Source organism: Doryrhamphus excisus, chromosome 16, assembly GCF_030265055.1.
Source record: "Doryrhamphus excisus isolate RoL2022-K1 chromosome 16, RoL_Dexc_1.0, whole genome shotgun sequence".
Taxonomy (NCBI): domain Eukaryota; kingdom Metazoa; phylum Chordata; class Actinopteri; order Syngnathiformes; family Syngnathidae; genus Doryrhamphus; species Doryrhamphus excisus.
Window position 1 is genome coordinate 15484503 of NC_080481.1, and position 26299 is coordinate 15510801.

Here is a 26299-nt window from a genome sequence, read left to right on the forward strand (position 1 = left end):
GATTGGCTGGCGACCTGTAAAAAATGTGTTTACTTAACTAAGCTCTTTAATTTTCAAAGTTTATTTTGGAATTTTATTGTCTTGTCGTTCCCCTTCCTCCCCCTTCTTCATCGCCCAATCATCCTGTCCTGGCCACTCCTTATCTCACTGTATATTATATTGTATATGTATGGACAGGCTGCATGGTGGATGAGTGGTTAACAGCGATGCCACACAGCAAGGAGACCCGAGTTCGATTCCACCCTCTGCCATCTTTGTATGGAGTTTACATGTTGTTTTCTCCAGGTACTCCGGTTTCCTCCCACATTCCAAAAACATGCTAGGTTAATTGGCGACTCCAAATTGTCCATAGGTATGAATGTGAGTGTGAATGGTTGTTTGTCTATATGTGCCCTGTGATTGGCTGGCGACCAGTCCAGGGTGTACCCCGCCTCTCGCCCGAAGACAGCTGGGATAGGCTCCAGCACCCCCCTCGACCCTCGTGAGGAAAAAGCGGTAGAAAATGAATGAATTTTCCGACTTGCACGTCTTTTCCTTCTCCCCTCACCCTTTCTCGGTGGCTCTGTAGGGGCAGTTGATTTGATTGCTCTGATTGGTTGCCTCTGTGGCTGTGCTGCGGGATGGCAGGTCTTATGCTTCTATCCCTGGGTGACCTTGCCACTGCACAGCTACTCCAGTCACCGGTGGAACTTCACATCCACTCTCAGTGACAATTCACAGGCATGTCGTCTCTGGATACATTCCTGACCCGTCAGCTGTGTAGTTCAAGGTCCCAATTTCATAGTGTCATTAAATGCCACAATCCTTTTATTCTCAGTTGCATACATGATCTCGACTGAATCGGTTAAATGTGATCCATTCATCCTCCTCCAAGATCGTGTGTCCTAATTCGGGTTGAGACCAGCCGAGAGCTCCAGCCCATCTCAGCTGACTTTGGGTCACCAGTCAATCACAGGGCAGTAATACTTACTTTATGGATGGATGGATGGATGATGGATGGATGGATGGATGGATGGATGGATGGATGGATGGATGGATGGATGGATGATGGATGGATGGATGATGGATGGATGGATGGATGGATGATGGATGGATGATGGATGATGGATGGATGATGGATGGATGATGGATGGATGGATGGATGGATGGATGTATAGATGGATGGATGGATGGATGGATGGATGAATGGATAGCTAGCTGGATGGATGGATGGCTGGATGGCTGGCTGGATGGATGGATGATGGCTGGATGGATGATGGATGGATGGATAGATGGATGGATGGCTGGATGGATGGATGGATGATGGATGGATGGATGATGGATGGATGGATGGATGGAAGGATGGATGGCTGGATGGATGATGGATGGATGGATGGATGGATGGATGGATGGATGGATGATGGATGATGGATGGATGGATGGCTGGATGGATGTATAGATGGATGGATGGATGGATAGCTGGCTAGCCAGGGAGACCATGCAAACTCCACACAGAGATGCCCGGGGGGAATCGAACCTGAGTCTGGACTAACCACTCAAACACTGTGCAACCTCATTTAGCCATTTTATGCTTAAAATACTTAATTTGAGCAAAAACAACATTAATTTATTCATTCATTTTCTACCGCTTATCCCAGCTGTCTTCGAGCGAGAGGCGGGGTACACCCTGGACTGGTCGCCAACCAATCACAGGGCACATATAGACAAACAACCATTCACACTCACATTCATACCTATGGACAATTTGGAGTCACCAATTAGCCTAGCATGTTTTTGGAATGTGGGAGGAAAGGCCGCCGTGCAGCCCAAGCAAAAAACAAGTTGTTTAAATATGCAATATATTCTAACTAATAATTGGCCATCATCAACCACAAAACAGCGATCAATTACTAATTACTGCTTGAAAAAGCGAAGGAGCATTATGAGTGAGGGAGTGTTGTTTGAAATGCAATGTCGCAATGACAGCTGTATAAACAAACAACCATTCACAGTCACATTCACACCTATGGACAATTTAGCTCCTTAGATTGTATTTTTTTAGTGGGGTTAAAAAATTGTACATCCACACTGTGTCGAATTAGTAAATAATTCCAAATGATGTAATACACAAAGAACACCTACGTGTGGCGCTGTGAGCAGACACGCAGATGAAAACTACAGAAGAAGAAACAGCACATATACATAAAAGTATGTCGTATTCAGCTTTTCCAAAGCTCGTCCAAACTTAAAGACAAAGTGGAATTACATTTTGGATTTTGGGACAACAAAATATCAGGAAAATGCCAACTGTGGTGAGTAATGCTCGTCGAAATGTTGAGATATTATGTTGTTTTGTCATTAAAGCTCACTTTTGGTAAAAATGACCGCGATGGGTTAGTGACGTCATAATTTAAACAGGAAGTGCTTTGCTTGTCGACATGGAAAGAATAACCGGCAACCAGAACGCCATTTTCGTGTGGTTGAAAGCCTGAAACAATAAAATAGAGTACAAAGAAAAACATGAATACTCCACACAATGTGTTACAAATACTTACACTATAACGATGATTGAAAAACTTTAGCTTCAAATAGAATCCACTGTGATTAAATGTCACATTTTTAATGCATAATATTTCCTATGTGGCACTCAGTGCTTTGTGGTCTGTCCCAACCTGAGCGGCATCGATCCAGTGTGATAAGCTCCCTGAAATGAATCATCCTTGACCTCACACTTACATGCTCAATCAATAGCAGGAAAACAGTCCTCGGTTTCCCTTGGTGTGTTTGTAAAGATCTTTTCATTCATCCATCTGACAGAAAGTCTTAGTTGTGGGATCAAAGGTTGTCTCCAGTGAAAAAACAGATGTTTGCTTAGAGCCCCATGGACCAGTGGAGGCAAATGTTCAGGAGGACCCAGAGGGATATAATGTGTCCTGGATGCCAATTCATCTTTTGTAACTGTGCCCAAATGTCGTCCTTCTCCGCTAGCTGTGAAAGTGGGAGACAATTGTTATAGACATGATGCACCGATTAAAAGGACATTGCTTTTTATGGAGACAAAATGGAGGCTTTGTGTCTGTAAACAGATGCAACTTCCCTCCTGTGTCCAGTGTTGTAGTTCCTGCTCCACTCCAAATAGGAGAAGAAAACTCCATATGTGGTTGTATGTATGCCTTATGGATGGGGAATGGTGCTCGGAGACGGAGAAGGTTTTTCGTACGTCCCAGGATGGACAATCTTCAAGCAGTTTTCTTAACAAGTCCTTTGATACAAGGAGTCCATGTTAAGGTGTTGGTAATGATGACCCCAAGGAGAGGAATGCTTTATGTTGGCATCAACATCAGACGACGGTGATTCTGCACTCGTTTCCTGCCATCATCATGATCATCTAGTCAATTTTTTCACTTTTGTAATCGAACTGTGGCTGAACGGTGTCCGAGTGGTTAGCGCGCAAGCCTCACAGCTAGGAGACCCGAGTTCAATTCCACAATCGTTTATCTCTGTGTGGAGTTTGCATGTTCTCCCCGTGCATGCGTGGGGTTTTTTCCGGGTACTCCGGTTTCCTCCCACATTCCAAAAACATGCTAGGTTAATTAGCGACTCCAAATTGTCCATAGGTATGAATGTGAGTGTGAATGGTTGTTTGTCTATATGTGCCCTGTGATTGGCTGGCCACCAGTCCAGGGTGTACCCCGCCTCTCGCCCGAAGACAGCTGGGATAGGCTCCAGCACCCCCGCAACCCTTGTGAGGATAAGCGGTAGAAAATGAATGAATGTTTTTTTTTGCTCAAATTAAGTATTTTAAGCATAAAATGGCTAAATGAGGCTGCACGGTGTTTGAGTGGTTAGTCCAGACCCAGGTTCGATTCCCCAGGGGCATTTCTGTGTGGAGTTTGCATGGTCTCCCTGTGTGTGTGTGGGGGGGGGGGGGGGGGGGGGTATTCTGATAGGTATTCATAGGTAAGAATGTGAATGTGGTGTTTGTGCCCCGTGTACCCCGCCTCTCTTCCGAAGACAGCTGGGATAGGCTCCAGCACCCCCGCGACTCTCGTTAAGATAAGCGGTAGAAAATTAATGAATGAATAATCTGACTGTATACAACATGAGGGAATTGAACCAGGTATCTTTGGGTTGGGAGGCACCTACTTTATCAACCGAGCCACACCGTCACTATTGAACCTGTTTAAGAGACTTTTCCCCAGCAGAAGTCGCCATTTAAATTCTCCATTCATTTCAAAACTGAAATGACACTAAATGTGGCAATATTTTGAAAAACCGGAACAGGTAGCACACCAAACCTGAGTGAGCTCAACATTTTGATGTTGGATTGTTTGAATTGGTTAAGAAATGGAGGAGCGGTTAGCAACCAAAATAGAGGAAAATGGCCGACTACAATAACATATGTGTGAATCCCAATAACAAATCTCATTGAATCTGACCTATGCTTTATCTGGTTGACATCACCCGGCAATGAAGTATCTTCCTCGCGGTAGTACAGACTGTAGTACCAGCTATGGGCGGCTGCCGGATGCATTGTTTAGGTTTACGGTGTCACCCTTTGGTCAAAGAATGCTGAGTCAGTTGCTGATGACAAGGTCTCCTCGCCCTGCTTTTTCACCCTGACAGCTGAATTATTCATTCAAGCAGAAAAAAGCACAGCAAACCCTGCTAATTTCACAATGGGATTGTTGGCTGTCCTTGTGGTCGGCCATCCGGCGGAAAAGGCTGGCTTAGAAATGAGGTGTGAATATTAGAAGACTATACATTTATGAAATGGACATCAGCTTCATGGCACACAATTAAAAGGGCTCTGGATGACTCACTGACTGGATTTTGTGTTTCCTGCATTAGCCACGTTCAAGGACATCGAGCAGCGATGTGTGTGGGAGTCTGAATCAGACCCTCACTGATTTATTGAGTGCACTCGTACCATCCGATACATCCACCGGTGGCTCAAGTTGTTTTAAAGCTTGGGGACTTTGCCAGTTTTCGTCATCGTCCGTGTACTTTCATCGCTGGCCGCCAGCCAGTGAGACATGCAGAGGTTAACTTAGCATATGACATTCTCAGCAGCGCTAGATCCCCATAATGAAGTAAATCATGCTAAAGTGGGAAGGAACGAGGAGAAAGGGCAGATTACTGTTTCATCTGCTGCTAGTGGACTCTTTGAGCGCCAGTCAGAGACGAGAGGAATCAATATCAATCAGTATGAGATCACAATATTAATCAAAGAAGTTAATAAGCCAAGTAGCTCCGAGCATTCATTCATTCATTCATTTTCTACCGCTTTTCAGTGCTGGAGCCTATCCCAGCTGTCTTTAAGGCGAAAGGCGGGGTACACCCTGGACTGGTCGCCAGCCAATCACAGGGCACATACAGACAAACAACCATTCACACTCACATTCATACCTATGGACAATTTGGAGTCGCCAATTAACCTAGCATGTTTTTTGGAATGTGGGAGGAAACCGGAGTACCCGGAGAAAACCCACGCATGCACGGGGAGAACATGCAAACTCCACACAGAGATGGCCGAGGGTGGAATTGAACCCTGGTCTCCTAGCTGTGAGGTCTGCGCGCTAACCACTGGGCCGCCGTGCCGCCTAGCTCCTAGCAACTTAAGTCATTCATTCATTTTCTACCGCTTTTTCCTCACAAGGGTTGCGGGGGGTGCTGGAGCCTATCCCAACTGTCTTCATGCGAGAGGCGGGGTACACCCTGGACTGGTCGCCAGCCAATCACAGGGCACATATAGACAAACAACCATTCACACTCACATTCATACCTATGGACAATTTGGAGTGGCCAATTAACCTAGCATGTTTTTGGAATGTGGGAGGAAATGAATTGAAAGGAATTGAACCCTGGTCTCCTAGCTGTGAGGTCTGCACGCTAACCACTGGATCACCGTGCCGTCTAGCTCCTAGCAACTTAAGTCATTTCATACTCATTTACAGCAAATATTAAGCTGGTTCAAATGCTTAGAGACAACACAGACAAGTGCATCAGATGGCTCCTCTCTTCATCAATGAATTATTTAGAAGTGATATATTATGTACATCAAATATGACCTGCAGAAGAACAACACAGGTTATCAGAAAGGTTCAATATTTACAAGGTCAAAAATTCAGCAGGCTCCTCAAAGCAAAAAGTGCCTCTCTGAAACGCGCAGCTCTGATGCATTACGGGCAGTGAGGCTCAGTCGCTAAGGTTTTAGCACATTGAAGAGTATAATGGCAGGTATTAAAACCGCTGACTTGTATTAAAACCTTTTTATTTGCAAAGCTGATAAATGCTTCATCTGCGCCATTGTTGGCCATCAATCTGCTTTTATGTTCTTGTGCGCTTTGTCCATATTAATGTGTTTACAATGTGTGTTTATTGCATAATGTACAATCTACTACGTCTACTTTTGTCATCCCAAGCAAATCTTGAAGAGTATTTTTATTCAATATGTACTTTGTTTCATCAACATTTCTAATTGAACTGGACTGAAATAAGCCACGCATGTAAAAGTACAAAGAAGGGTGCGTTCAACAACACTATCAAGACCGCACAGTAAGATAAGGTGCAATACTGCAGACTCAGCATCATTTTATCACAATATGTTTTCAGGGCTGCATCTTTTTGTCCTTTTTACCTCATATTTTTGCATATATTTACATTTGGTTATAAATGCTATAACTCGCCGGTTTATACTAATAAGACAAACCTGTCGCTTCTTTTCATTCATTCATTCATTTTCTACCGCTTTTTCCTCACGGGGGTCGCGGGGGTGCTGGAGCCTATCCCAGCTGTCTTCGGGCGAGAGGCAGGGTACACCCTGGACTGGTCGCCAGCCAATCACAGGGCACATATAGACAAACAACCATTCACACTCGCATTCATACCTATGGACAATTTGGAGTGGCCAATTAACCTAGCATGTTTTTGGAATGTGGGAGGAAACCGGAGTACCCGGAGAAAACCCACGCATGCACGGGGAGAACATGCAAACTCCACACAGAGATGGCCGAGGGCGGGGACCGAACCCTGGTCTCCTAGCTGTGAGGTCTGCGCACTAACCACCAGACCGCCGTGCCGCCCCGCTTCTTTTCAATTGAAACATTTTTTTCCATGACTGCAGAGAGCAAAAGAGCAAACGTGTCAACAAGCTCTAAATGACACGGTTTTCTGTAACCTCCCACTCCTGACGCACTCTCTCACACACCCTGCTAGGTGCCGACCTGTGCACGTGGACCATGCAATAGCCGCACATGGGGAGCAACAGATGGGCGGCCTTCAGCCAAGCGCCTGGGAGACTTGTGTGAGGGTCGAGCTGCCGTGTGATGGCTGCAATCAGGTGTGCATCTCTACAAAGGCCCCTGCTGCTCTTTTCAAGTATCGGGGGTTGTTGTGACCTCAGGACAACCGGAGACACAGAACAAGAGTGGCATCTGTGACAGGTAATGATCCCCTCGCCAAAAAATCCGGCTAACGATAGACCTCAACCATTTGTTGCGGTTAAAATCACCGTTGCTCATTGGCAGTTTGTCCTTCAGCAACTCGGTGAAGGCACGGCTTTGGATCAGCAGTCAACCATCTTGACATGATGCTGATGCGGCTTTTATCTACTGCTAAGCCAGTGCGCTGACGTAAAACTGAAGGTTAGCTGTGAATCGTTGCATCAGATAACGAGCACAATAAGCTCAGGAGTCGCAACATAATTATCACCCGAGATAAGAATGCACAATAACAAATCGCGACATCTCACTCGTGCTGAAATATGCGATCTACACAGAGCCGCGAGCCATCCCTGTGTCATGTTTCCCCACGGTGTCAGTGTAGCCAAGCTCAGACACGCACCCCAAACTTATCCAGCCACGGGGGGCTCTCCCCTTGATCCACTCTCTCGTACTCCTGCTTTAGTAAACACGGTAATAGCGGCGCAGTGTTTGTGTGGTCTCCGTGTTAACATTGTGGCTGTCAAAGGCCATCATGCTCCTTCAAAGGATGATGGCTCTCTAAAGTGGGCTCTCTCGGTAGCAGCCATTTTCCACTTGACTGGTCCCACACACAAGGGGGACTGGTAGCCCCTAGCAGCTGGGCTCGACTGCCCACTGGGGGTGGGGAGAAGGAGATGAATGAGCTGGATGTACTGGGAGGGGACTAATGGAAACCTAGGGCAGGGCGTCTATTTGCATCAAGAAGTGTTTGGTAATTTGTCCTTAGATGTACCCTTCAAAAGACCTCTGATGATGCAGTTACTGCTCGGATGTTAAGAAATTTAAGTGCACCCGGTCATTAATTCTGACACTTTATCAAACACCTGGCGGTTCGGCATCATCACAAATCTGGCAAATGTCTTCATTCCTAGACTAGAATAAGCCATTAGCAATATCTCAACAAGAACCTTTTGTTAGGTTCAGACATGACTGTTAATACAACTGTATCGGTGAGGTGTCAGCACTCAGGTTTAACTCGGGATGCATTTTCATAAATCATTTTTTGACAACACATCAGGGTGGTTGGCAGTCTGTAAATTGCCTTTGCATTGACAATACAAAGAGGCTCCATTGGGATTTAAGGAGTTCAGTGTCTATTTGCAGCCGCAAAATTAAGCTGACCTTTCCCCTAAACTATGATCGTGTTGCCTTCATCATATACCCAACCATAAATGTATGCAGAGCAGGGGTCTCAAACTCAATTTACTTGGGGGCCACTGGAGTACGGGTCTGCGTGAGACTGGGCCGCATCAGGTTTTCCCAAAAAAAAAAACCCAAAAAACGCATTTATTAAAAACAAAAAAATTTAAAAAACTTTGCTTTGGTTCCGATTTTCTACAAGAAAAGCTCCGATAAAACATTCCACTGCTCTCAAATATCTTACTTTTTATTTTTCTACACAAAATAAGATGAAAAATAAATCAACAAATCAAGAATAAAGAAAATCAATCAATCAGTAATAAATAAACAAATATAATAATAATAATAAAACGGCAAATAATAAAAACTTAAGAAACCACATATAGTTGGTGGGTAGACAAATTATTTTTTTCAGATTAAAATGAACAAAGCATTATTAGAGCCCTGTAGACATGACAAAACACGACTATAGTCACATTTATACTCTTTTTATTTACAACATATTGCGCAACTGCAGGGTCTTGAGACACATGCTAACTCGCAAACTAGAGAGCTAGAGACCTAAACGGTAGCCTTCAAGTTATTTCCTTTAAACTTAAATAGCCCAAAACTTACCACTTCCACACGGATAGGGAGGATAACTATTAACAGTTATTTAACCTTTAACATGAACATTAATCAAACGTAATAATTTTTTCTGGGTACATGATACCATACAGCATCCGTATCAAACTTGCGCGGGCCGCACTAACAAACTTTCATATCAAGGCGGGGGCCTCAAACTAGTGTCCTGCGGGCCACATTTGGCCCGCGAGCCGCGTGTTTGAGACCCCCTGATGTAGAGCATCCTGTGAGAGTTTCTCTAACCACCCATGATGAACCAGCCACGGACTCACCACAGTGTGGACGTAATAATTAGCTATCTGCAGCAGGGTAACATGTTTGTACCCCGTCCTGCTGTGCAGCTCTGTAATTGGTACCCTCATGTGGCACAGTCGGGCCCTAGAACAAAGAGTTCCCTGAGGGGGGAATCCGTGCTGACCCATGCTGAACACCCCCCCCCCCCCCCCCCCCCCCATCCCACAATGCTGACAGACCCCCTCTTCCAAGGGTGGAGTGCTAGGCACTTCATTAAAGCAACATCAATACCTGCTGATAGAAAATGAGCAGGGGGGGGGCTGCGTGCATCACTGCCTGCTCCGTGCTGAAATGACACCGACCTGTCACATTTCATTTGAAATAAATGAACAGTGTTTATTAACTGATGAATGCGTCACGGCGGTATAGGGATGTATGTGTGCATCATCGGCAAGCTGTTCACCTGAACATCAGCTGCCAAAAAAAATGTCTGCCTCAGGGTTCAACAAAGCAAATTTCCTCTCACCAGAAAGAAAGCATTATGTTGTTATTTGTGCCCCCCCCTCCCTGTTTATAAAAGCTTTTACGTTGTACACTGTTAAATGTGAACATCCGAGTGGGCATGCATGATTCAGATTCAAGTAAAATCACATACAGGTGACACATCTGTCGATTCAGCAAACAAGCTGCTGCAGCGCTGGCGGCTTCAAGAATTCATTGCATCATGGTGCCATTATCCACTTAAAGGGATGGCTAAATCCTCCTTTTCATACTGCTCATTTAGGGCAAAAAATCATACCGGCCGCCTCTGAGGGGGAAGCCAGGGTGTGCATGTGTGTGTGCATGGGGTGGGGCGGGCCTTGACTCTTTGGGTGGGGGGTGCTGTCCTGACCAGATGGACCTCTCAGTGGCTTACTATGTGGAGTTCTCGCATGGCAGAGGAGAGTGCAGGATCTAACAGGACCGGGATTCGGTATCCAGGTGGCCCCGGCCCCTCCTGACCAGCTGGAGGAGCGATGGGACCATCTGACACTTGCAGAAAAATGATACACTTTTCTTTCCTTCCTTTTGTTTTGCATGGACACAAAAGCCCTGAGCTAATCAAGGGAACGTAGCTAATGAAGCTTAAGGAGAAAATCCTTTTGACGACATAAACAGCATAGACACATTCAAGGTCATGTTATCAACACGGCAATTTAAATACACAATTTAGGTCTTTAAATGAAGGATGACTATACATACATATTCATACATGGGATATACGTATAGAAAAGTTTACACACCACCTGTAAAATGCGGTTGTGTATACGTATGTAACTAATATTTTGTGGTTCACCCTCATAATGATTTATTTGATCATATTGGTGCAGATGCTGATGCTTCACTGCTCTTGGTTGTATTTATCTAGTTTCAATTTCAAGTTCAGTTCAATCTGTACTGTTCAGATAAATACATATATAAATACATATATAAATACCCATAGTCAAGCTCCTGGCTTTGTAGCTGGTGTATTAGGAGCAAAACATAATAGCACTTCTTGTACTATGATGGAAATTATTTGTTATTACAGTAAACCTCGGATATATCAGACTCGGATATATCGGAAATTCGCTCACAACGGACAGATAAAAAAAACAGATTTTTCTGTAATGCATTTCCAATAAAAATTCATTGCATATATCAGATTTTTTTATAACGGATTTCGCCTATTTCGGACAAAATCTCCAGTCCCGTTCCAATGCATTTCCATTAAATTTCCCTCGCCTATATCGGATGGCCGCATCGTGGCGCTCCGATTCGCCAAATCGTGACAGGCCGCTATACGACGTCATTTGCAGCGTTTGCAGCGTTGCCTGCGCGTCCAGGTACATTGGAAACATAGTCAAGGAAGTGCCTTTTTATAACGGATAAAATCCGATTTACGCATATACCGGATATAAATCCGATATATGCGTAAAACGGACATTTTCCGGTATACGCATATAACGGATTTTGCTTATATCGGCCAAAACCAGTGGGAACAATTGAATCCGATATATCCGAGGTTTACTGTATTTTGCCAAGTGAGTAAGCACATGTTGTGCTGTTTGTGTTCTTTGCATTAGGGTGCAACAAAGTAAATGCTGGAGCCTATCCCAGCTGTCTTCGGGCGAGAGGCGGGGTACACCCTGGACTGGTGGCCAGCCAATCACAGGGCACATATAGACAAACAACCATTCACACTCACATTCATACCTATGGACAATTTGGAGTCGCCAATTAACCTAGCATGTTTTTTTGGAATGTGGGAGGAAACCGGAGTACCCGGAGAAAACAACATGCAAACTCCATACAAAGATGGCAGAGGGTGGAATCGAACTCGGGTCTCTTTGCTGTGTGGCCTAGGCGTTAACCACTCGTCCATACATATACAATATAATATACAGTGAGATAAGGAGTGGCCAGGACAGGATGATTGGGCGATGAAGAAGTGGGAGGAAGGGGAACGACAAGACAATAAAATTCCAAAATAAACTTCAAAAATTAAAGAGCTAAGTTAAGCTAAGTTTAAAAAAAAACCTCAGTATACATTTGCACAAGTAAACACATTTTTTACACAACATGAACACATGACTAGCGCCACAAAGGGGAAAGGTTCCCAGTGCCATAATTGGCTTCAGGTAGCCGTAATTGAGGGGCCCGGGTGGGGGAGAGGTATAGCCGCAAAGGCGTTGGATGAGGAGGCGCATATGTGTATCTTGGATGTGTGAGTGCATGGCCCGTGGATGTTCCTCTCCATCAGGTGCCCAATTTTGGAGCTCAGTTCGTAGGGTGTCTTTGCGATAAAACAGCAGTTGCCATGGAGACGTCCATGGGTGAGCCCAGACAGGAGAAACAAACAACAGGTGTCCGTGAAGAAATAATGGATGGTCAGAGAGTCCCGCTGCAGCTATGTCTTGGGAGAAGTTGTTTTCACAACACAACCTTGGTTAAGCGTGGAAGTGGGAGGGGGGGGTTAGTTTGGGTATAGTTTGAGCAGCCACATTCCAACAGACGGGGCTGCTCTTAGTGTCCGTTCCAATCAGCAACAGACCTGGATTCCGAATAGGTAGACAGTTTCAATGTCCTCCACGGAAAAAATCGCCAGGCACATGACCTTGCACTTCCTCAACCTCAACGGTTCCCCCGAACCCGAGCCTCTCGAATGAGCATCTCACAGACAGCATGCCTCACATGATAGAGTGAAAAAAGTTTTCCCATTCCATGTGGAAGTGGTTATTTTTTGGCTTCTTAAGTTGAGAAAAAGTAAATAAAACAGGTTGGCTCGCTAACTTGCTAGCTAGAGGCCGTCTGAAGCATAACAGTTGTTGTAAACAAGGAATAATAGGAGTGTAAAGGTGACTATAAGTATGTTATTTCACGTCTCCCGGGTTCAAATCATGTTAAAATTTGTATTTACAAAGTCATAAGCAGGTTTTCTATGTTGTAACTACAAAAATATTCAATTCATTAACATTGAATTGTATATTGTGGAAATGTCGACTGGATCTGGGACTAATTAACTGCTATAAACGAGGGGTGACTCTTACTCATTCATTCATTCACGAGGGTCGCGGGGGTGCTGGAGCCTATCCCAGCTGTCTATGGGCGAGAGGCGGGGCACACCCTGGACTGGTGGCCAGCCAATCACAGGGCACATATAGACAAACAACCATTCACACTCACATTCATACCTATGGACAATTTGGAGTCGCTAATTAACCTAGCATGTTTTTGGAATGTGGGAGGAAATCGGAGTACCCGGAGAAAACCCACACATGCACGGGGAGAACATGCAAACTCCACAGGGAATTGAACCCTGGTCTCCTAGCTGTGAGGTCTGCGCGCTAACCACTAGACCACTGTGCCGCCGTGACTCTTACTCATTTTACTAAATTTTTACTGGTTTGTGAGTACTACAACCAACTTGGGGCGGCGTTCCAATGTTTTTTGTTTTTAAATCAGAAGTTGGAAATTGCAGACATCCCTTTTTCCTGATATGCAGCAAAAGAACTATTTAACAGTTCAGAATGTGAACTTGTCATTTTTAAAAGTTGTATTTGTAGAGTGGTTTGGGGTTTGTGGACCACGTATATAGTATCTACTCTACGTGGACAAGCGACTGCAGTGATTTATGAGCATCCTTGGAAAAACTGCAGTGAAATTCAGCAAATCCGAGTGAGAAAGTCCCATCTGTGCTTCCCTTCCACTGATGCTGAGCCCTGGAGGCAGCACAGAGCCAATTGTGGCCCAATTTGCCTTCGTTATCTTTTTGTTTTTACTCAGTGTCGGGGTCAGGGAATCTCCCAAGTGACCAGCGGCAGAAGCAACAGCCATTGGCCCCCGCTGAGAAGCAGTAATTAGAGCCCCCCTTGCGTCTCTTCCTCCTCCTCGTCCTCCGTGTCTGGCGAACCTCTTGCAAAGGGCAAGCGGTCGACAGGACGAACAGCTGCTGATGGGAAAACACTCTTTTAGCCATGAATGACCAGTGTTCTCCCGTCCTCCACTTTGTGCAGCAGTGTTTTAGACAGGGATCACATAGGCTTGGAGCACACATTTTTAATTGGTGTACTTTCTTACTGTTTATATTACCTAATGTCTGACAAACAGGATGCGCTCGTAAAATAACTGCCATCTGCACGACTGTCCATTTCTACACTAGCGTGAAAATGTTTGCCTCATTCCTGATGTTTCACATCATCAAGAAATGTAACCATTAATGTCAATACAACTGAACACAAAATGCAGTTTTTAAGTGATTTTATTTGCTCATTCAGGCGGCACGGCGGTCGAGTGGTTAGTGCACAGACCTTACAGCTAGGAGACCAGGGTTCAATTCCACTCTCGGCCATCTCTGTGTGGAGTTTGCATGTTCTCCCCGTGCATGCGTGGGTTTTCTCCGGGTACTCCGGTTTCCTGCCACATTCCAAAAACATGCTAGGTTAATTAATCCATAGGTATGAATGTGTGTCATTTCTGGGTACATGAAACCATACGGCATCCATATCAAACTATTAAGGTGGGGGCCTCAAACTTAGCATCCTGCGGGCCGCATTTGGCCCGCGGGCCGCAAGTTTGAGACCCCTGCCCTAAAACATGCATGCTAGGTTAATTGGTGACTCCAAATTGTCCATAGTTATGAATGTGAGTGTGAATGGTTGTTTGTCTATATGTGCCCTGTGATTGGCTGGCGACCAGCCCAGGGTGTACCCCGCCTCTCGCCCAAGGACAGCTGGGATAGGCTCCAGCACCCCCCGCGACCCAGGAAAAAGCAGTAGAAAATGGATTAGCTCATCCAATCCCAGACATTTTTTTAAAAGATGTCCCCACCAGTACAAAGTCACAACATAAACAACAACAAAAATGTTGTTTTACATGAAAATAACAATTCATATAGAAATATAACACTATGATCTATTTATAGTTTTCACATTTGGAAGTGAAATGAGCGCGTGTGCATGGGTTGAAATTTCCACACACATGCTTTCCCTTCAATGGGAAACCTTGTGTACACTACACTTCCATGTTTTCCACTTTCCACTTCCTGCTTCCTGTGGAGGGTTTTAATACATGGGAAAGATGCATGCCAAGCTTTTATAAAAATGTATTTTTGCCACCTTGTGGCCGTTTCTACGGCTTAATACTGCACTAAACATGATATTTATCACTTTGGTCATCATGGCAAAAATTATAAATATTTGGTAGCAAATGAGTTAAGGGTAAACTTACATGTGTCAGGTCCTGGTAATGTGGTGTTGTGACAGTGCCCCCATGATGCAAGAGAGGCTTTTTAAGGTTCTGATACAGCATCTAAATAGGATTCATGTCAGGACTTTGACAAGGCCAATCCAAAGCCACTCAGAGGTGGACTTGCTGGTGTGTTTTAGATCATTGCTGCAGAACCCAAGTTGGTTTCATCTTGAGGTCACCAACAGATCCTTCAGGATTTTTTTGGTAGACAGCAGAATTCATGGTTCTGTTGATCACAATCACAATTCTTCCAGGTCTTGAAGCAGCATCACAGTTTTGTTTTGTTTTTTCAGTTGTGTTGTCATGGACTAATATTTGTATTTGATGAGGTGAGACGTTCACTGCTGTAATTCATGCAACACAAATGCCACCGTGTGGTGTAAAAGTGCAACATCAAGTGTTTGAATTGAACCATTTGATTGACTTCATTTATTTATTTTAACCTCTCCTGATTATCAGCTTAGTCATGCAGTATGAGTATATACAGTATAGTACATACAGTATACAGTACTGTATACGTATTTTGCTTTACAACAGTTGAGTCTGTTGCAATTGGAACTCCTGTTCGCCAACCTATTAAGACCACGGAACAGAATTTGGTTAGAGGGGCAGCAGACAAAGAAGAAAGAGAGAGTAAACAGCATTAGGTCACAACATTAACTGTGATTGGAGTCTGAGTAGGGGATACTGGGGAAGGGTTAGGGGAACAGAAGGGACCACAGATGGCGACACCATCCACTTCATCGCATGTTTTCATAGTGCCGAATGGGCCAGACAGACAGCGGGTGCAGGAATAGCAATAATTGGTCAAGACAACAGGCATCCAAGTGACAAGGACCACAAGATAGAACAGGACCAACATCAGGACCAGTGTCTTTAGCGCCCCTGGTGGTAGTGACTGCTGGTCTGGAACATTGAGAAGCTGGTACTGACCACACAGTTCGGCGTAATTAATAATAAGTATGATGTATGGTGTATTTAAGACACAAATATTACGATCCCTTACAATATGCAGTGAATAGTGCTTCCAGAAAATTTCCAGAAAAGGTTGAAAAAATTAAAATCCCTTTATAGACCAGATGGAACTGTCTTTAGCGCCCTTGATGGTAGTTTCCTCACGAGGGTCGCAGGGGTGCTGGAGCCTATCCCAGCTGTCTTCAGGCGAGAGGCGGGGTCTAGGGTAACCTAGCATGCGGGGAGACTGGTCGCTAGCCAATCACAGGGCACATATAGACAAACAACCATTCACACTCACATTCATACCTATGGACAATTTGGAGTCGCCAATTAGCCTAGCATGTTTTTGGAATGTGGGAGGAAACCAGAGAGAAAACCCACGCATGCACGGGGAGAACATGCAAACTCCACACAGAGATGACCGAGGGTGGAATTGAACCCTGGTCTCCTAGCTGTGAGGTCTGCACACTAGAGAAATATACAAGGTCATAATTATTGTTTTTATTATTGATGATATAGATCCGGGCAGCACGGCGGTCGAGTGGTTAGCGCGCAGACCTCACAGCTAGGAGACCAGGGTTCAATTCCACCCTCGGTCATCTCTGTGTGGAGTTTGCATGTTCTCCCCGTGCATGTGTGGGTTTTCTCCGGGTACTCCCACATTCCAAAAACATGCTAGGTTAATTAGCGACTCCAAATTGTCCATAGGTATGAATGTGAGTGTGAATGGTTGTTTGTCTATATGTGCCCTGTGATTTGTGTCATCATTGTCTTGTTTTCAGGCTAAAAATCAATCATACGGTGCAACTTAAATGCGGTGAACCTAATACTGATACGCCTCCTCTCCTGTTCAACCAAATGAATAAACCTCATAGTTTGGGATTTTATTTGGGGCATTTAGTGTTGCAGAAGTCCCCAGACTTGAAGAGCTTTAGGATGTTGACCAGTGGGAACATGACAAGCGAGCCAACCAGCGATCCCATTTGTGATGCAGCGCCACACCAAACCAGTGCACTGTGGCTGTGGTCTCGCAGGATGATGCCCACCATCACTTGGACGTAGGACAGCGTTCCAGTGAAAAAGACCCACGAGAGCAGCTGGTGAGGGCAAAAAAAAGGACAACACTCAACTTTAAACCAGCACTAAGTACCACAATGTTTTATGTGTGTCACTCACAATGAGGACTTCTCCCACCACAGACCCTTGGAGTAAAGGGCATGGGCTCATAGCAGCCATGGCCATGTTATAGCTGCCGAAGACTGTCCCCAACATCGTCAACACACCCAGGAAGGTAAGAGACCTGGAAACACACGGAACATGGAATTATGTCAATGGATTGAGTCACAGTTATTTGGATCATAACAAACAATCTTACATTGCCATACCATTTTAAGCAAGTGCTCAATAGTATTTGGACAATCATGTCATCCATCCAATTCCACCGTCGGCCATGTCTGTGTGGGTTTTCTCTGGGAACTCCGGTTTCCTCCCACATTCCAAAAACATGCTAAGTTAATTTGCGACTCTAAATTGTTTATAGGTATAAATGTGAGTGTGAATGGTTGTTTGTCTATATGTGCCCTGTGATTGGCTGGCGAGCAGTTGTGATGATAAGCGGTAGTAAATGAATGAATGTCATCCATCGATTTCCTACAAGTACAGTAATCTGTTTATTGCGGTTCATTGGGCATTTGGCAAGACCTAATTTTGATAAGTGAATTTGCAGTTAGAATTCCTTATTTATAAATGGAATATCTTCATAGTTAGACCATAGAAAAGCTGTTTACAGCATTCTAAATATCATTTTTAATGTTCTTAGAACCCTCTAGACATGAACTAACACCCTTATAGTCACGTTTACACTTGTGTTATTGTATTATATAGTAGATAAGACATTCAAGACATAAATAAGACTTGTGCTTGTGTGTGTTGCTATAAATGCGTTCCCAGGGACAGTAAACCCTGTCCACGTAACCTCTGCAATTTCTTTGATTGAGGGGCGGACAGGAAGTGATGTTAGGGGTTCAAATTTCAGTTTGATCTTGCCGTGTGGTTACGGCAACAGTAGCTTGTGTTTTTATAAGGAATTATTGTTGTGAAAATACCGAAACCTGCAATAAAAGCCAGCTGTTTTGGCAATCAAATCTAGTATGCGTCTCACCAAAAGGTTCCAGAGTACTTGGGGAAAATATGCTAAGTCTAACCACTTGGACACTATTCAGTCCACATCATATTGATGTTTAAAAAAGTTCAAATCTGATTGGTCAACAATCCACTAGGACAAAAGAATAAAAGCATAATTAAATCATAATTTTGAAAGGTTTCACAACAAATCCTTTGTGCACTTTGACATCTAAAAAAGTAATAATAATATTAGTACCTGTTTTGGAAGAACATTGCAATGGTACAAGCCACTGGATTAGCCACTGAAGACAGACCAGCAGAAAGGTGATAGGCCAGGTGCCCGTATGGAATGCACGAGTACGTCTGCACGGCGGGCAGCACGCCATTTGTAGCACCACTGACCCACACCACGAGGAAGTAGATGAATGTCAGCTGGTACACCGAGTGATTGGAGCCTTCCAGAGGAGGCTCTATGTGGCTCTGCTCCTTTTTCTGCCCATCTAAGTCATCTCCATCGGTGTCTTCAGCAGGATTGTCTAGTCCTGAACAGACTGATTCCACTAACTCTGCCGCCAGGTTTTCATCAGACGGCCGACGAAGCCTGTTCAGTGCCACAAAAGCAGACAGGCTTATGCCCATCATGGCTGTCAGGAAGAAGAAAAACACCTCAGTGGAAAAGTTAGGTGGGAGATACTGCGTTTGGAGGAACCACTCGTTTCCGCTTGTGTGGTTTCCCGCTGCCTGAGAAGAGTTAACACACTTGGCCATGCCCACGCCTTGGGCCAGAGCAGCGATGCCAGGAATGAATCCGCTTAGCCCTTCTCCGATGTAATATGTAGTGATGTACTTTGCTGGGAACTGCATCATGAAAGGCAGAAAAGTGACAGAGGAGGTGCAGTCCACCAGCGAGAGGAAGAAGGTGATGATGAAGAAGGCCGTGCTGTGTGAAGCACCAGCCACAATGCTTGTTTCATCCCAGAAGAAGGCCAACAAAAGGCACGAGAGGACTCCGATGGAGAGGATGGTGTAGATGGCGGCCTGCTCGTTTAGCCGACCTGGGCCAAGTTTGTGCATGACGGTGATAAACAAAGGTCCCACGTTGGCTAGCTGGATGATAACAGTCAGGTAGGAGGGCAGCTCCCAGCCTTCGGGGAGAGCGTTGACAATGAGTGGCAGTTCCACCCACAGGCCGTTCACCGCCACCCAGGAGCCCATCCCAAAGGCGCAGGCCAGGGCGTGCACCAGCAGAACCATCCTGCAGCAGCTAGATCCAACTAGTACATCTGATGTTTATGTAACACCTTGGAAATGAAACAAGAAGAGCATTAGCTGTAGTATCGATACTATGGGTTTTACTAGCTCAAGGGATGGGCAAATGTTAGGAATTCAACCAACAACTAACATTGATCATTCATTCATTTTCTACCGCTTTTTCCTCACGAGGGTCGCAGGGGTGCTGGAGCCTATCCCAGCTGTCTTCGGGCGAGAGGCGGGGTACACCCTGGACTGGTGGCCAGCCAATCACAGGGCACATATAGACAAACAACCATTCACACTCACATTCATATCTATGGACAATTTGGAGTCGCTAATTAACCTAGCATGTTTTTGGAATGTGGGAGGAAACCGGAGTACCTGGAGAAAACAACATGCCAACTCCACACAAAGATGGCAGAGGGTGGAATCGAACTTGGGTCTCCTTGCTGTGTGGCTTAGGCATTGTCCATACATATGAAAAAAATGTATTCACACTTTCCATGAAGTTGAAGTGCAAAACCCTTTTTTCTTGAGGTTTGCCTAGATCACAATGGACATTAGGGGATGACTAAATATATGAATTTATGTAAAATGTTACAATTTTTTAATGTAATATGATGTATACAAATTGTATACAAATACGAATAATTACAGTTAGGCTGATTTGACCATTTCCTTAAAGGGGAGTTTTCATTCATTCATTTTCTACTACTTATCCTCACAAGGGTTGTGGGGGTGCTGGAGCCTATCCCAGGTGACACTTAGGGCGAGAGAAGGGGTACACCCTGGACTGGTGGCCAGCCAATCACAGGGCACATATAGACAAACAACCATTCACACTCACATTCATACATATGGACAATTTGGAGTCGCTAATTAACCTAGCATGTTTTTGGAATGTGGGAGGAAACCGGAGTACCCGGAGAAAACCCACGCATGCACATGGAGAATATACAAACTCCACACAGAGATGGCCGAGGGTGAATTTGAACCCTGGTCTCCTAGCTGTGAGGTCTGCGCGCTAACCACTCGACCACCGTGACACCTTAACATTGATCAAATGTAGCAAATGTGGGGTCAATTTTTTTTTAATGAAAAACCTCAAGGTTTTGGTAAGTTTGGCACATTAGGACACAAAATGAAATGCTAAATTTGGAAAAAAGGCACAGATCAAAAGAGTTGCTTTGTTATTTTTCACAGACTCTTCTTTGCTAAGCAGACTTAATAACGTAACGTAAAATAATGGCATATGGTAGTCAGTCACACAGACACATTTTACACTTTTTCTGAATTGTTTACACACAAAAAACTGGAACTTGAGACACAATGATCACAACATGTCACTCCTGCACCGACTCCCTGAACCAGAGTACCATTCAGGTTTCTGGTGTCACTTCCACATTGACATCCGTTGGCGTCTAGACCATGTGAGCTTCATCATGCTGATCTTATGATGAGTGACAGTTGGCTAGTGAACGGTCAATCACATGCACCTTCATGTTAAAAATATCACTCAAGTGTTATACTGTGTCCTACATGCTTACAAACAACACAAACCGCATTGAATTGAAAAAGAGTACTTACACATAAGACTCGGTCCCTGCAGCCCTTGGAGATGAATGACTGAATGTCATTTCACAAAGAAGTGAGCGAATGAAAAACCTCATTAGGATCTTCACAGTGAATGGGATCACATGGTTTGTTGGTGGGTCAGAGTCCACACCCCTAGTTGTAAATACTTCTTAACAGGGGTCATTTCTCTTTTGATTAGGTGAAGTCGGTTTGCCCTGACAAGGCCGCATGGCTGCCAAGTGTCAGGAGATCAGGAAGAGCTGGATTCGAATCTGTGTGTGGAGTTTTTTTACCCCGGGTACTCCCGACTTCCTCCCACACTCCAAAAATAAGCATGTTAGGTTAATTCATAACTAATTGTCCATCGGTATGAACGATTGGTTGACAACCAGTTAGTCTCCAAAGTCAGCTGGGATAGGCTCTGGCGAACGGGTTTGCCCTGACTTGTTAGAACATTGCACGTACCTGCTTGTCCCTTAAGAACCAAGCCACTTTTTTCTTCCACTACCCTGAAGTGGATGCTATTTATAGTAGCATGAATCACTGTGACAAAACATTCATTTTCTACCGCTTATCCTCACAAGGGTTTGCTGGAGCCTATCCCAGCGGTCTTCAGGTGAGCGGCAGGGTTCACTGTGGACTGGTCGCCAGCCAATCACAGGGTACATATAGACAAACAACCATTCACACTCACATTGGATAATTGGACTCAGCAATTAACCTAGCATGTTTAGGCCTAGGATTTACTCCTAGCTGCGAGGTCTGCGCACTAACCACTTGACCGCCGTGCAGCCCTGTGACAAAACATTTATCTTAGCATTACAGAAGATATGTTATCAAGATTTGATACAGGAAAAATTTGCTTTATAGACAGAAATCAGTGCCTTGATTGTAAGAAATACAAACCAAAAAGGGATGGAACCTGTCAGGTGTGAATGAATAAATACCTTTCTAGTATTGTCCCACACTTGTCTTCAGGTATGCAGTCACATGATGTGTCCATTGTGTTGCAGCTACCAGTTATTTTATGTGTACCTATTACAAAACTGACCAAGTCACGGAGCTAATTCTATGTTACAAGAACACAACACACAAATATGTACACTTAATAAGATTATTTATGTTATTGTACAATCAGCCATTTTCCACAAATCATAAAAAATATTAAGATGTACAGTATTCCAATGATCACAAACTGGCGTGGACTGTCTGCTCATGACGGAGTTCACCCAGGGATCCAGTGGTGGGAGAGGATACGAGTAGCTTGGAATGACTTATGTGTATCATTGTGTATTGTATGTGTGTATATTTATTTGAATGGGTTTTGTAATCGTTCGTGTATGCTCGGGTTTTCTGCTCTTGTGTTCTCTTAGCCAGTGGAATGTGGATGCAATTGAAGTGAAGTTAGCCAACAAAGGAGGGTCGGACATGGGGGGGGGGGGGGGTAAGGAGGAGGGAAATGTGGAGACAAACGAAGCATGGGGGCTCAGTTGGTATAGATCTGGCCCTCGGGTGGTTGAGGAAGCTTCATGTTCTCTTTGCAGGTCATGAGCCGTCGCAGCTCCAACAGCACCGTCCTGATACTGTAAGAGTTCTGCCACTTAGCCAGTGCAGTCACCGCGTGCATGTCGACCTGCGGAATCAAACACACAAACACCCATGTGAAAATCAACAACTTGAAACCAAATACACAACAAAAATATAAACCAATACAACAGGCCTACTTAGTATATCAAATAGTAATTGTGTTAGTGAGCATTAAAGATCCAGCTGTTTTTTTTCCGAGCTGATATAATATTTTAGTAGACGAGGAAGTGAAAATATTGGCACCAAAATTTACAACACGGTGGACAAGTGGTTAGTGTGCAGGCCACACAGCTAGAAGACCCAAGTTCGATTCCCCCTCAGCCATCTCTGTGTGGAGTTTGCATGTTCTCCCCGTGCATGCGTGGGTTTTCTCCGGGTACTCCGGTTTTCCTCCCACATTCCAAAAACATGCTAGGTTAATTAATTAGCGACTCCAAATTGTCCATAGGTATGAATGTGAGTGTGAATGGTTGTTTGTCTATATGTGCCCTGTGATTGGCTGGCCACCAGTCCAGGGTGTACCCCGCCTCTCGCCCCAAGACAATGAATGAATTTACAACATTTTCAGACCCACCGCAGACCACCCTTAAACTACACATTTTGCAGTAGCCTTTTATTGTAGCCAACCACAGGTACACCTGTGCCATTATCACACATCTTGGTATGCCACAACTGTGAGATGGCTAGATTATGAATGATGAATGCCCACTCCCACAGATGTATAAACAGTATTCACCCCTGTTAGATATTTCTGCCTTTTATTGCTTTTTGGTGTTTGTTACTACAACTTAAAATGTCAAAATCTATGTAAATTATTACAAAAATATATACATACTAACAATATATATGAATTTAGTAGAAGCACCGTTGGCAGGACTGAGTTTGGGGATATGTCCCGATCAGAAAAAACAACCCAAACTCTGTGTCAGGTTGCTTTGGGATCATTCAAGTCTTAGATTTAGATCTGGGCTTTGACTTGGCCACTCTAGAACATTTACCTTGTTGTCTGTGAACGAGCTCTGTGTAGCTCTTGCTGGGAAAGAAATGTTCTCCCAAGGCTTAGTTCTCTTGGAGGTTGAAATTGATTATCTGCCAGGGTTTGTCGATATTTGTCTGCATTTATGTTCTCCTTTTACCTTGACGAGCCTTGCACGGCCTGCTGCTGAGAACAACGTAATGTTGCCACCACCATGCTTTGTAGTGGAGATGCTGTGTTTGTGGTGATTTGCAGTGTTTCTTGTGTGTTCACCAAACATAGCGTCTAGTCTGAAAAAAACCTTCTTCTTCTGTGAGGTTTTTTTTTTCAATCCCTGGTAAAGAATCCATGCAAGTCTCCCATATGTGCCACTGAAGCTCTTGACTCTTTACAAGTGATCGTCTGCATCTCAGTGGCCTCCCTCACTAGTCTGTTGACTATGGCCTATTATAAGTCAACAAATATTCAAAGATGTAGTATCCTAGTCCCTATGCAGGATACTACATTATGTAATATTATGAGACATGACCTTACCTTACATTACAAAGCTGAAATGGTATGCTATATGGCTGGGATTGAGTGAAGAAAAGGCTCTCCTCTCATTCCCTGTGGAAGTGGTACGTTTTTGGCTTCTTTGTCCTTCTTCCCAGTCAACAAATATTGAAAGATGTAGTATCCTAGTCCCTACGCAGGATACTACATTATGTAATATTATGAGTCATGACCTTACCTTACAATACAAAGCTGAAATGGTATGCTATATGGCTGGGATTGAGTGAAGAAAAGGCTCTCCTCTCGTTCCCTGTGGAAGTGGTACATTTTTGGCTTCTTTGTCCTTCTTCCCCGAGTTTAGAATAAGTAGGCTAGCGGCAGTGATCGCTTAGCCTGCGCAGTGTGATGTAAACAAAGAATAATAGGAGTGTAAAAGTGACTATTGGTGTGTTATTTCATTTCTACAGGTTTTCTGATAATGTAACATCTGTATTTAGAAAGTTAAAAAAAAATGTATTTATTTTTTAACAAAAATATTCAGCAATATTCGGCTCCAGCACCCCCGCGACCCTCGTGAGGATAAGTGGTAGAAAATGATTGAATGAATGAATGTAAACATTTGTTTTCACATCAAAATGACACTGTTCATTGATAAAAGCAACAAAAGGCTGCAATATCCTAGGGTTGTGAATACTTTTGCAAGGTACTATACATTACAAGTACAAGTACACTAGCTTCAGACTAGTGTACTTGACATGACAGTTCACATCTATGATTGTGAGGGATACAACTACAATAAGAAGAAACCGAGTGTACCTACCACACCATTGGAGGTGTGCACACCATTCAGGTTTATCTTGGTCACAAATCTGACAAACGGTGGTGATTCTGGGTATCCTGGGCCGCATTCAACCTTCAGATTGTACATTCGGTTTTCGTAGCTTGTCTGTGGAAGAAGCAGCAAAGAGGTCAGCGCAAATAGCAACCATGATGACTCTTTTATGTTTCGACACAGTGAGAGTCACTGTGGGCGGTCTATACCACAAGCCCACACGTCCCCCTTCGGTCCTTCACACTAGGTTGACACTCACTCGAGGAGGGCCTAAGATGACTCCTCTCCATCGTGTTAAAGTCATGTCCTCGTCATCCTCCAAACCCCAGCTCACTGTTCCATCCCCCACACCTTTCTGCCCTTCCTCCAGCTCTTCGAGTAGCCGGAAATTGCGGGGAACTTTAACTCCTATGTGCACACACAACAAAAACGTGATAGAATTCATATTGTGGTCTCACTGAGCTTCAAATACAGAAGGCCTGTGCCTCCGATATTCATGTCTTGGATGCTGTGCTGCATCATTTGGCCTCTGCAGTGAGATGTGGTGGTGCAGCATGCATGCAAACTAATGTAAAACACACCTGCATCTCCACTATCCATTTCATGTCAACAATGGTACTCACCTGAAAATCCATACCCACTGCCATATCCAGTTGTTAAAATTAAATAAGCAACAGTTTATGCTAGCTAGGATGTGCACTTATGTCCATAGGTAGCAGTTCAATATCCTATTTGGGAATATAGCATTTTCGCTCAGGGGCGAAGAGAGCCAAGCCCTATGAGCTAACAACTGCTAGGCTGTTGCTAATTTACGCCTCCAAATATAAACGCCAGACTGAATAGAGCCGAATAGCATGGCACTAACATTAGCGATACCTGAATCGGATTTACGAAACCATGACAATTAAGAGTTATATGCAGTCATACTTGTTGTTTGTAGTCTGGATTTCATTCGAACGTAGCATATTTTTGCTAATACCGTTGCTTTCAATTCATTCTCGTAATGTGCTACTTATTTTAGCATACAAGACACAGTCGGCCCTTGCTCGTCGCTACGCGGTAGCCGAAAACTAACCCCAATGCTATTTCGATGGGTGTGATCATTGTAATAAGTATGAATAACTATTCCGTTATATTTACCTGATCCGGCGGCGAGCGCCATGTTGATCCTAAACGACGGGAGCGCGCACGCAGCTGAGCCATTGTCGCCTCTAACGTCGCGTGCACGCCACCGATCGGATTTAGCCTGCTTTCTTTGGGATTTGGTGGAAA

The 26299-nt window shown here is 44.3% G+C and overlaps 3 protein-coding genes across 4 annotated transcripts in view; 1 reads left to right on the plus strand and 2 right to left on the minus strand.

The window, feature by feature from the left end:
- The first annotated feature begins 2149 nt into the window (after nucleotides 1–2149).
- The window catches only part of klhl12 (kelch-like family member 12), a 63587-nt gene continuing 39437 nt past the window's right edge, over nucleotides 2150–26299 (plus strand). The window contains exons 1-4 of the mRNA XM_058050501.1: nucleotides 2150–2291; nucleotides 7198–7424; nucleotides 17182–17287; nucleotides 17387–17478. The gene's annotated coding sequence lies outside the window, so the exon portion shown is untranslated. The remainder of the gene's footprint in view (nucleotides 2292–7197; nucleotides 7425–17181; nucleotides 17288–17386; nucleotides 17479–26299) is intronic.
- slc52a3 (solute carrier family 52 member 3) lies at nucleotides 17062–19659 on the minus strand. The gene is made up of 3 exons (XM_058050510.1): nucleotides 18568–19659; nucleotides 17364–17487; nucleotides 17062–17284 (listed from the first exon to the last, which is right to left on the minus strand). Exons 1-3 carry the CDS (start codon nucleotides 19563–19565, stop codon nucleotides 17072–17074), a joined length of 1335 nt encoding a protein of 444 aa, XP_057906493.1. The 5' UTR covers nucleotides 19566–19659; the 3' UTR covers nucleotides 17062–17071.
- LOC131103943 (ubiquitin-conjugating enzyme E2 variant 1-like) lies at nucleotides 22241–26267 on the minus strand. Of its 2 annotated transcripts, none has more exons than XM_058050509.1 (4): nucleotides 26168–26267; nucleotides 25287–25435; nucleotides 25016–25141; nucleotides 22241–22773 (listed from the first exon to the last, which is right to left on the minus strand). In XM_058050509.1, exons 1-4 carry the CDS (start codon nucleotides 26187–26189, stop codon nucleotides 22627–22629), a joined length of 444 nt encoding a protein of 147 aa, XP_057906492.1. In that variant the 5' UTR covers nucleotides 26190–26267; the 3' UTR covers nucleotides 22241–22626. The 2 variants fall into 2 exon arrangements, with proteins under 2 accessions (XP_057906492.1, XP_057906491.1); XM_058050508.1 differs by lacking the exon at nucleotides 26168–26267 and adding an exon at nucleotides 25955–26112.

What these genes read in the sequence shown, in the direction of transcription:
- LOC131103943 (XM_058050508.1), bottom strand. Translation starts at nt 25,979, where the DNA reads ATGAAATCCAGACTACAAACAACAA. An exon ending in ATCCAGACTACAAACAACAA is followed by an intron (nt 25,436 to 25,954) that starts GTATGACTGCAT and finishes GTGTGCACATAG; the next exon opens with GAGTTAAAGTTCCCCGCAAT. An exon ending in TCATCTTAGGCCCTCCTCGA is followed by an intron (nt 25,142 to 25,286) that starts GTGAGTGTCAAC and finishes CTTCTTCCACAG; the next exon opens with ACAAGCTACGAAAACCGAAT.
- slc52a3 (XM_058050510.1), bottom strand. Translation starts at nt 19,565, where the DNA reads ATGGTTCTGCTGGTGCACGCCCTGGCCTGCGCCTTTGGGATGGGCTCC. An exon ending in GCAATGTTCTTCCAAAACAG is followed by an intron (nt 17,488 to 18,567) that starts GTACTAATATTA and finishes GTGTGTTTCCAG; the next exon opens with GTCTCTTACCTTCCTGGGTG. An exon ending in TGGTGGGAGAAGTCCTCATT is followed by an intron (nt 17,285 to 17,363) that starts GTGAGTGACACA and finishes TGCCCTCACCAG; the next exon opens with CTGCTCTCGTGGGTCTTTTT.